Here is an 11873-nt window from a genome sequence, read left to right on the forward strand (position 1 = left end):
AGGTTTTAAGACATGATTATCTGGAGTATCTTGTACTAACTCTCTGACTGCTACTTATTTATCTCTTCTGTGAGCTCCTTTTCTGTCTTCCACTATCTAAAATACGAGGCTCACCAGATTTCCATTTTTAGCTGTCTTTGCATTTTGCCTTTTAAATTTTATGTATTCACAAAGTTAGAAGCAGTACTTATATGCTGACAATGCTCAGTTCGTCTCTCTATATGACTGCTTCCTGATTTGTACACCTATATTTTCCAATTGCCTGCTGGTTGTATCCATTTGGAGATTCCATGTGTATAGAAAAAAAAAATCAACATTTCCCAAAGTGAACTCACTATCTGCCCACATGCCTCATCGCCTTGACCTCCACTCCCCTTCCTGTCTTCCCTGTATCAGTAAAGGACACTATGAGAATCATGGGATTCACCAAGTCCTGTCACTTTCATCTTATAAACACAATCATTTTATATCTTCTTTTTTTGTATTCCTGTCTTAGTTCATCACATCTTCCTGAAATTTTGCAGTAGGTTTTCAACTCATCTTCCAATGTTAAATTTTGCTCCACTTCAACCCACCCTCTACACTTCAGAACCATCTTTGATAGGTGTGAATCTGTTCATGCAATTCTATTGACACCATTTCATGAGCCCCTACAGGCTTTGGACAAATATTCAATTATTGAGCAAGACACAAAAATGGTCTTCATCTTTTGATCCCCACCTACGGCTTCAACACCAACTCTATCCTTTCCTCACTCCCACTCCAGTCTTTTAAAATGACTTCCAAATCCCTAATACCATTTATTTATCCTGTGTCACACCCTCCTCTATGTTATTCTTTCTGCTTGGAACATCTATCCACACACTTCTAACCCCCTTCTTCACCTGACTCGTTTCCGTGTAATACATTAGTATATTCCCATTATGCCCTGTGTATATCCTCTTTCAAAGCACTCATGACCCCACATTGTGATTCTTTCTACACTTGTTTTTCCAAATGGTGAATACCTGACTTTGTGGGCTATGATTCTGTGTTCTATTTCCCCACATAAATAGTACAGTGTGTAGCAAATAACAATAAATTACTACTATAGAAGTGAATTTTTCACTCAATACTTGTGGCATTCACCCGGGGTCAAATATCCAAACAACCATTTGTATATAAAGCAAAACCACACCGGGAGAGACACCATAACCTTGTTGTGATGTAATTTATAAACATGATGGAGGAAGACAGAATAAATATGTAAAATATAAACCATTTGAAATACCAAATACCCAGACAAGTGACAAAGTCAACAAGTGACGAAGGAACTTATAGGAGACAAAGACTGTGAGGCACTTACTTGGCTGCTAAGAAAGTCTTACAGAAAAGGAAAGACGTAAGCTAGGCATAAATACAGTAAGAATCTGATGTAACTATAAGAATAGTAAACGCCTACCTGGGCGGCGGTGGCTCACGCCTATAATCCCAGCACTCTGGGAGGCCGAGGGTGGGGAAATCGCTTGAGCTCAGGAGTTTGAAACCAGCCTGGGCAACGTGGTGAAACCTCATCTCTACTAAAAATACAAAAATTAGTTGGGCATCGTGGCACGTGCCTGTAGTCCCAGCTACTCGGGAGACTGAGATGACAGAATTGTTTGGGTCCAAGAAGTGGAGGTTGCAGTGAGCCAAGATTGTGCCACTGCACTGCCCGGGCAACAAAGCAAGACAACTGTCTCAAAAGAAAAAAAAAAAAGTAAACACCTAGATAATATATTTCATGAGGTCAAGGGATGGGTTGGTCTCATTCACTACTCTGTCCATAAGGCCTAACACATGCTTGGATCATAGTAGCTGCTAAATAAGTTTGTTGAATGAAATTTTAAACCGTGCAGCTGGTGATGCAAGAAAACATCTGTTTAAAAAACAGCAGCACTTTTCTCCATTTGCCATTCCATAAAAAGGTAATTTGTGTATGTGTTTACTAGAACTCTTTCCTCAAAAGTGAAATATTGCTTCACTCTTTGGTTGGCAAATGTGTTGTTTTAAGATGGAGAAGAATCTGCTTTAAATGAAGAGGAAGCTATTTCAGTCCATAATCCTCAGAGCCAAAATTTGAATCTTAAAATGCACTTTTCATCAAAGAATCTTAACAAAAAGATTCCTGCCAATTTAACCACGACATCTAAAAATATTTAATTCCAAGGCCAAGCTTTCTGCTCGGGAGCATTCTAATTGAGACCACATTCTTCCAAAGATCTATTGAGCTGACAGTCACCTAAGTCACATGGTTCTGACACCACCACTAGCTCCCTCAGTAAGGACTCACAACTGCATGCCATTTAGGAGTTCTGCATTTTCCTCATGATTTTCTAGATTTTCAAATTTTCCTGGAACTTCTTTATATCCAATAGAGCTACTATAACTAGCCAAGTCAGAGAAACATGGAACTTTGAGTTGCAAGCCAAGTTAATATAACCTTTCTCAATTAAAACATAGTAAAACTGAGACTTAATAAATTATATTGCCAACCCAAGCACACTTAAGACAGCAGCTGGAGTGGACATTGGGTCTCTTGAGTTGTCTTCACTAAGTATGTTCATAGACAACCAATAAACTTACATGAAGGCATACCTCAGAAAGATACTGCTGGCTCAGTTCCAGACCACCATAATAAAGTGAATATCCCAATAAAGCGAGTCTCACAAATTTTTGGTTTCTTAGTGCATACAGAAGTTATGTTTACACTATACTGTATCTAATAAGTGTGAAATAGCATCATGTTAAAAATGTACATACCTTAATTTTAAAATACTTTATTGCTAGAAAACACTAACAATCATCTGAGCCTTCACGGAGTAGTAATCTTTCTGCTGACAGAACGTCTTGGCTCCATGTTGATGGCTGCTGACTGAGCAGGGCTTTGGTTGCTAAACGCTGGGGTGGCTGAGACAGTTTCTTAAAATGAGACAACAATGAAGTTTGCTATGTCAATGGACTCTTCCTTTCACAAAAGATTTCTCTGTGGCATGCTATCCTGTGTGATAGCATTTTACCCACAGCAGAAATTATTTCAAAATTGAAGTCAAACCTCTCAAATCTGGCTGCCGCTTTATCAACTGAGTTTATGTAATATTCTAAATCCTTTGTTGTCGCTTCAACAATGTTCACAGCGTCTTCACCAAAAGTAGATTCTATCTCAAGAAACCACATTCTTTGCTCATCCATAAGAAGCAACTTGTGCATTGAAGTTTGATCATGAGATTGCAGCAATTCAATCACATCTTCAGGCTCCTCTTCTAATTCTAGTTCTCTTGCTATTTCCACCACATCTGCAGTGACTTCCTCCACTCAGGCCTTGAACACCTCAAAGTCATTCGTGAGAGCTGGAATCAATGTCTTCCAAACTCCTGTTAATGTTGCTATTTGAACCTCCTCTCATGAATCATGAATGTTCTTAATGGTATCTAGAATGTGAATCCTTTCCAGAAGGTTTTCAACACTTTGCCCAGATTCATCAGAGGAATCACTGCCTATGGCAGCTATAGCCTTACAAATTGTACTTCTAAAATAAGACTTGAAAGTCAAAATTGCTCCTTGATTTATGGGCTACAGAATGGATGTTGTGTTAGCAAGCATGAAAACAACATTAATCTCTTTGTACATCTCCATCAGAGCTCATGTGTGAATAGATGCATTGTCAATGAGCAGCCATTATTTTCTTGTTGTTGTTTGTTTGTTTTCTAATTTTAATCTCATTATTATTATTATTATTATTTTGAGACAAGTTCTCACTCTGTCACCCAGGTTGCGGTGCAGTGGTGTGATCTCAGTTCACTGCAACCTTTGCCACCCAGGCACAAGTGATCCTCCACCTCAGCCTCCTGAGTAGCTGGGACTACAGGCACATGCCACCATGCCTAGCTAATTTTTGTATTTTTTGTAGAGACAGGGCTTCACCATGTTGCCCAGGCTGGTCTTGAATGTCTGGGCTCAAGGTATTTGCCAGCCTCAGCCTCCCAAAGTGTTGGAATTACAGGCGTCAGCCATTGCACCTGGTTGAGCAGTAAGTCAGTAAGAATCTTTTTTTTTTTTTTCTGAGCAGTAAGTCTCAACTGTGGGCTTAAAATGTTCAATAAATCATGCTGTAAACAGATATGCTGTCTTCTGGGCTGTGGTTTTCCATTTCTAGAGCACAGGCCGAGTAGATTTAGCATCATTCTTAAGGGACCTAGGATTTGAGACAGCATTAACTTAAGGTAACCAGCTGCATTAACACCTAACAAAAGTCAACCTGTGCCTTGAAGCTTTGAAGCCAGGCATTGACTTCTCCTCTTTAGCTATGACAGTCTTAGATGTCATCTTCTTCTGATAGAAGACTCTCTTATCTAATAAAGTCTTTTGTGCAGAATAGCCAGCCAACTTCATTGATTACCTTGCATCTTCTGCATAAATTGCTGTAGCTTCTCCATCAGCATTTGCTAATACACCTTGTACTTTTATGTTATGAAGACAGCTTTTTTCCATAAACATCCTAAAGCAGCCTCTGCTAGCTTCCAACATTTCTTCTGCATCTCCTAAGCCTTCATAGAATCAAATACAGTTATGGTCTTGTTCTGGTAATCTGGCTTTGTCTCTAAGGGAATGTTGTAACTAGTTTGATCTTCTGTCAAGAGCACTAAAACTTTCTCCATATCATCAATAAGCCTTTTCCATTTTCTTATCTTTCATGTGTTCACTGGACTACCACTTCTAAGTTCCTTCATGGACTCCTCCTTTGCATTCAAAACTTGGCTGCTTTGAGCAAGAGACCTAGCTATCTGCCTGTCCCAGCTTTTGACACAGATTGCTCACTGATCTTAATCATTTCTAGCTTTTGATTTAAAGTGAGAGATGTGCAACTCTCATTGTAGGGCTGTGAATTGGCCCAATTTCCATATTGTTGTGTCTCAGGGAATAGGGAAGCTCACAGAGAGGGAGACAGACAGCGGGATGACCCATTGGTGGAACTGTCAGAACACACACAACATTTATCCATTAAGTTTGCTGTCTTACATCAGTGCAGTTCATGGTGCTCCCAAACAATTGCAATAGTAACATCAGAGATCACTGATCACTGATCACCACAGCAAATATAATAATAATGAAACAATTTGAAATATTGTGATAATTACCAAAATGTGACACAGAGACACAAAGTGAACACACGCTACTAGAGAAACAGGCTCATTATAGACTTGCTCATTTCAAGGTTGCCACAAACCTTCAATTTATAAAAATGCAATGTTTGCAAGGCACAATAAAGCAAACTAGAATAAAACAAGGTATATCTATATTCTTGTATTCACCCAAGATAGGTAAAATGGCACTATTACTCCCCTTCAATGAATGAGTAAAGTGAGCCCAGTCTATCTGCGAATATCCTCAGGATGACTAAGCAACAGAAGTAGAACTCGCATCTGAGACTCCTGATTCACTTCAGGGTCTTTCTATCATTGTGATTTACAAGGAGCATCACACTGACATGGACATTCATTTGTCCAGTACAAATGAGTCAATGACAATTTAAATGGTCTGGTTCCCTACCATTCTTCAAAGGAAGACATGCTATAATAAGAGAAAGTTACAATTACCAGAGATTGCAGTCCACAAAGGATAATGAGGGATAAATGTGTCTGTTAAATCAATTTTGAAGTTTCATTTAAGTAACCAATCAGCCATTCTTTCAGACCTGAAGCTAATCAAAAGGCCCTAACACTCAGACCTACATACAGGGGACAACAAACCATAAACATCTGCTATTTAGACACCAGAGATGGAATTTCCCATCTGTTGCTTCAAAACAAATAATCATCTTTAAAAAATAAAACAAACATCATAAAAATTTCTTTGAAGATAATTTTAGGTTATTAAGGTTGCTAGCTGAAATAAATGTTAATTTTTCAACAAGTGACAATCTAGCTGGACAAATCCATGGGTGTAGCATAAGGCTAAGTAAGGAATCTGGCTTGGAATTTTCAATACTTGGTTCTAATCATTAATGTTGCAATGTTGCCCCATTTACAACCTGACATTCATTTTTGCACTTCAACATCTCATGATTTTTCAGCAACAGTAAATAGCTTTAAGTGATGACACCTTGCCTTAGCTGGATCTATATTTTGACTAGCAGGTCTTGGCATTGTTTCCACCTCGGATATCTCTCCAAAATGTTTCATGTAGGCAAAAAATGAATAGAACTTAAAGGAAAGAAAAATAAAAATTCTATCACTCTAAACAATGTTAGGATATAATACCTTTAAGTTATTAGCTAACCTACTGCAGCAACCTCTAGTCATCTCATGATTACCTCTTTGGGTTCTAAATTTTTCTTGATATGTTTCACAAAATCTCATTTTGTGATGCTCTAAAGAGGGAGGTGGTGGTAAAATAAGACTCGGGACTGAGAGAAGAGCATAAAAAAAGCAAAATGCAAAAGAGAGGAGTCTGAATCAATCACGTGTAGGATGCATAGAATCACACCTGATTTCTATATTACTTTGTCTTAAACAGAATAATTTAGATTCATATTCCTGAGACATAAGAAGGTACCCACATTAAAACATCTTTTATTTTTATGCTGAAGCTCAAAATATAAACTGATGAAAGACCTTTCAAATTCACCAAAAATGAATATTCGTATATCTGAGAAATTAAATACTATCCCAAGAAACATTCTCTAATGACACAGATCTTCATGTGAGGGAAATCTATGGTTCTGAAACATCCAATATTATCTTTAGTCTGAGTTTATATTGCATGTGATAAAAACTTTCTCTAAATTAGAATACGAGAAGATTGATGTCATTAAAACATTTCAGAAATAGCAGAGTTCTCTTGCGTACTCATAAGTGTAAGCATAGTATTCATTTGCTTCAGAATCTTGTGAAATCTCAGGATTATCTCCTATCTTTAGACAGTGTATGAAGACTATGCTGGTTACTGAGCTACTTCTTGTTTGAATTCTGGGAATACAGAAATTTATATAATGTTGAGAACTAATTTTCAAGTCCTGAGGGGTGGCTTAGAAATGTTTTGCATAAAAGTTTATATACTATACCCCCTTGTTTAATAATTAATCCAATTTCTAGACAGAACTATGCCAAAACACAACCTTCTGAAACGTGCTGTGTACTATCAGGACTGAAAGTAACACTGGAATTCTACATTAAAATGTGGCCTATCTAGAGGGACTTTTCCAAAGCATGGGATTTTAAAAACACAGAGTAGAAAAGTCACTGGAGGAATGCCCCCAAGTATGTGGGGGCGTCTGGGACGCTTGTCATTGCATTGCATGTCTGCAGTGCTCCAATACGGGCAGCAGGGGGAGCTCCCGATTGAAGCAAACCCCCCAACACGTGTTTCCTAGTTGGGAACACAGGCTTTTTCCTCTTAGCACTTGCCCCAAGTCCACGGAGGCAGCCACTAAGGAGTACTGCTGTCAATTAGCTGTACAAGCTTAGGACATGTGGTGAATGAATTGCTGGAGTGAACGGGAATGACACATGGGTCTGAGCCCACCTTTTAGAAACAGGATGGCCAATTTTTATTTTGGTGGGCAGGAGGTATTAAAGCAAGCAGCAAACAACGGAGTTGGGGCAGGACTGGGGGATGGGGGCTTGCCATTAACTGTAAACAGCGATCTTTGAAAGCAACGAGTGGGCATCAGTATTCCAGGGCCTTTATTACAGTTTTGTTTGTAGGCTATATTCTCCATTAAATGTCAAATCAAAACTCTCCCTTCTTCCCATGACCCCATATCAAATCCAGAAAATCACTTGATGAACTGGATTTCTCACTGAGCCTTAGGAGATGAGGCTTCTGTAGGGGGTCTCCTGCACGTGGCTGTGTTTTACACATGAATGTGTGATGCATTTTACTCCAAGTATCTGAACCAGGTTGAAAAAATCATTAGGGACGAGAAAGAGCCAACTCTCTAAGCTCAACACAGGGGATTCTAGGGTGAAATTCCATGCTCTCACCCCCACCTGATACACATAGCCAGGCACACCCCCACCCCAATAGCTGGCTCATTTCTCCTTCCTGTCCCCAAATGAAAGTTTGCAAAGAAGTAGTCATAAACGTCAATACTCACCATATTGACTTCTGAAACCATATCGATGCTGGCAATGTCAATGTTCATCCCCACAGCCACGGGGGGACCTGCAAAGCAAGATGGCCAGCCACGTGATTTCTTTGAACTTCATTCATTCTCAGCAAGAGTTATCCCTGGGCATAAGACACTCTGCCCAAAACCCTTCTGCACTACTCAATCTCAAATTTTTCAATTCTCTGCTTTTTTTGTTAAAACAAAAAAAAAAAGGTAGCAGGCACACACTCCTCTAAGAAATGCTGTATTGAATATGCACACATGTATGCTGTGAACAAGGGATTCCAGCTCTGTCTACATATGCATATGTCTCAGCATGTGAATGCACACAACTCACAGAAGCACAAGAATCCTTCTAGTCTAAGGGATTTTTATATTTTGCGCTGAAACCCCCTCCTCCTCAGTCTTTCCCACCCTCTTCTGTGCACAGGTTTTAACTCTTTGAGCTTCATAAGAGTCTGAAGCAATATTAAATGAGTCTATCAGCATATCTGGGGCTGCAGCCAGAGAGAGATTCTTCTTTCCCCTATCCTCTCTAACCCTCCCATTTTCTCCCTACCCTCCCATCCCCCAGTCCTCCCCACTTCTGTGAGGCTGGGAAGAGTGGATTATACCCAGAAATGAGCCACTGTAACCCTGGCCAGAAGAACTCTTCCAAAGTAGGCAGGCACAGGGGGTTAATGCCACCTCTCAACCAACTGCCTGCACGTCTTGTCCTAAAAAATGTTAACGGTGGCCTTCTGCAATCCAGGTTCTCTCGGCACACCATTAACTAAACTTAAGAGGTTTGTATCTCAACAAAGCAAAGACAGGGAAGCAAAGGATTCATAACAGTGAAGCTGAAAGACAGCAGTCACCAAATTTGAGTACACACTAAGAGGGTCTCATTGAAAGACCACGCAAGTGCTGGGTAGCAATAATCCAGCTTAAGTTTTGATCAGTTTCTCAATATGGTAAAATAGAGACACATTCAGGACACCACATGCACCCACAACTAGGGAGAGGGAAGAGAGCGCGCACAAAGCTCAAAAGACAGCTTCGGCTGTAGCTGGACTTATTTGCAAGGCAACCCCATTACCTCCAAAATCTGGTCTCAGACGAATGTCATAGCCTTTCAGGAGTCTATCCACCGTCTCTTTAACCAGCGACATATTACTAGGGTCATTGACACTAAAGAAAGAAATGACAATAAGCAGGCATCAATAAGGAAGCAGGCACAGCGTTTTCAGCATCGGATCCCTACTACATTTCCCTGCTCACAGAGGTATGCAGACAGAACCCTTCAAAGTGAGAACGGAAAAGAGAAACGCTGGGCACACTTACCTCTGCGCACAGACAGCGGCGATTATTAAGGGGAAGGACCAAATCCCAAAGTAGCCCCTTTTCCGCACTCTCCACATCCCTTTAGTTTTTGATGGAATTGAGGGTTTCACTGAAGAGAGGAGATCCAACTTAGTCTGCCCAGTGCAGTAATTCTAATGTGAGGCGCATGCGCACGGCGTACCAAAACATCAAAGGGGAAGCGGCGGCTGCCGGGGACCGAGCAGATTTCCTTGTTTAAAAAGAAAAAAAAAATTAAAAGGGAAAAAGGAAAAACATATATATGTATAATACATACATATTTGAATAATATAGAAAAGTCACCCCACAGCAGCATCCAGAATAAAATTTTTGTTCTTATCCTTTCGTTAAGACAAAATAACTACAGCGTCTGGTAAGTTTCGGTAGTTGCAAGAGGCAGTTTTGCACCTAGCGGTTTGTGGGGTTTTGGTGTGTGTGTGTGTCCTTTTAAATATGCAAAACCAAATTAGAAAATTAGAGGAGAGCAGGTGTGGGGTGCCAGCGGAAGATGGGTGCCGGTAAGCCCACTTCTGGTCTCAGCTGGACACAGGGGCAAAGAGTTTGAACTTTATTTCCTTGGCAAATAGCATGTCCTGCCTGGGGCTAGACTGGGATGGGGGGGGCGGGGGTTGTGCAGCGGGTGGGAGGAGGGGGGAGGGGGCGTTGGGAGTCGAAGCGGGAAGGAGGGAAAAAACCAATGGGAGGAATGCTGAGCAACCCGTTGGATTTGGGGCGGGGGGTTGGGGAGGCGGGTGCAGAATAAGAAAGGCACAGAAAAATAAAAAAGGAAGAAAGAGAGAGAAAAGAAGAATAAAATAATGGCTGGTCTCTTCCAGTAGTCAAAGAGCAAGCTTTTCTTCACTACTCACGAGCGATTTCTTTCTCCTCTCCTCACCCTTTGCCCCCTATTCCCAGAGAAGAAAACCTCGGGGTCCTGTTTTCTCGCCGTGTGACGTTCCTGACCCGCTAGTCCGGGTTATTTATAGCAGGAGGGGAGGGGGGCGAGGGGAGCAGAAAAGCAATGCTGTCTCTCCAGGTTTGGGTCTGATTCTGCAGTGGGAAGTATTAGTGGGTAGGGTGGGGTTTGGATGAGGGGGAGATGGGACGTGGAGGCGTGAGGGATGCGGGTGACGGGCGCCCTAACGTAGGTGCGGGGGACTGGAGGGCGTGGGCGACGGCACAGCGCAGGAAGGGCAGGTGGCCGGGTGGGACGTGCCCCGGCCAGTCCCCCCGCGCCCCCTCCGCGGCGCGTACCCGCGCGCACACACGTGCAGGCGCACTCCCCACCGGCCGCCATCCCTCCTAACCTCGCGAGCCCGCGCTCACCGCCCACTCCCGCCGCGTGCGGAGCTGGCGCCCCTGGCCCCTGGTCCGGGACACGGGACGGGGACTCCCGGCTGTTCAGGGGCTGTACCTCTGGATACAAGAAGCCCGAGCGGTCCCTAGAAGGCAGGCAAAATGAGGAAGAGCCCCCCACCTCCGGAGGCACTGTGTTCTCCCGCGGTCTCCGCGCCACCTCGTCCTCTTCTTCCCTTCCCCGCGCCCAGGGGACTCGCACACCCAGAGACTGCCTCTTCCCTTCCTCCTGAAGCTCAGGCCGCCTCGCCGTGGCAGCCGGGACCCGGAGGAGGCAGCAAGCTTGGGGTGGGGAAATTGGGGGAGGGAGATACTCAATTCACAAAAGAAGTCTTCCCTCCGCTCCAAGGAAAGAGAGGAGCCACGGGCGGCGTGAGGTGCTACGAGTCTGGGGACACAAGGCTGTCCGAAGGAACCCGAGTCCAAACCAGCGGCTCTCCGGGTACTCCTGAGTTTATCTTGGAACTGGGGAAGAGGCGGGTAGAGTAGGTGCTCCCGTTACCCCTCCCCCAGCCCCACCCTGGGTGAAGAACTGGAAAGGCCAGAGCTCAAATCTCTGTTCTGGACCCCAATGCTTAGCCTCTCACTGCTGCTGCCAATCATGGTCACTATTAAGTGAGTGCTTACTTCGCGCCAGAGCGCTGCATTCATTAATTCTGACAACAGTTCTAGCGTTTAGCTATCACTTCAGTGTCCCCATTTTATAGATTCAGAAATTGGCTCACTGAAGTCAAGAAGCTTGCCCAAGGTCACTCAGATGGTATGAGGTGAAACCAGGATTGGACTTCAGAGCCAGCGTTCCTAACCACTGAACTAGACAGCCTAGACTCCGGAGTCTCCTGAGTCAGCGACCTTGCCCGCTGCCAGCGCTTTGCTGCGGCGGGTCAAGCTCCCGGCGCCCGAGGAGCCCGCGGCGGCTGCGGGTGGAGTTGCGCGCGGACCGCGCCAGCTAGACCCGGCCGGTGTCTGCGGAGAGGAGGGGTCGCCGGCCCGCAGGGTTGGCGGCAGGCGGCGGGAGTAGCTCCACAGGCTTGCGACCCCCGCA

At 43.3% G+C, this 11873-nt stretch overlaps 1 protein-coding gene across 3 annotated transcripts in view; it reads right to left on the reverse strand.

Moving 5' to 3' along the window:
• The window catches only part of GABRB2 (gamma-aminobutyric acid type A receptor subunit beta2), a 259173-nt gene extending 247878 nt beyond the window's left edge, over nt 1-11295 (reverse strand). Inside the window, exons 1-4 of one of the 3 annotated variants that reach the window (XM_054489138.2) lie at nt 10950-11295; nt 9455-9683; nt 9210-9301; nt 8117-8184 (exon numbers count right to left, since the gene is read on the reverse strand). In XM_054489138.2, coding sequence (XP_054345113.1) covers nt 8117-8184; nt 9210-9301; nt 9455-9531 — 237 coding nt within the window. In that variant the 5' untranslated portion in view covers nt 9532-9683; nt 10950-11295. Of the gene's footprint in view, nt 1-8116; nt 8185-9209; nt 9302-9454; nt 9684-10341; nt 10718-10949 lie in introns of those variants that run through there. The other 2 variants (XM_054489135.2, XM_054489137.2) reach the window with 2 other exon arrangements.
• Between the last annotated feature and the right edge of the window lie 578 nt (nt 11296-11873).

This window comes from Pongo pygmaeus, chromosome 4, assembly GCF_028885625.2.
Source record: "Pongo pygmaeus isolate AG05252 chromosome 4, NHGRI_mPonPyg2-v2.0_pri, whole genome shotgun sequence".
In the NCBI taxonomy this organism is placed as follows: Eukaryota; Metazoa; Chordata; class Mammalia; order Primates; family Hominidae; genus Pongo; species Pongo pygmaeus.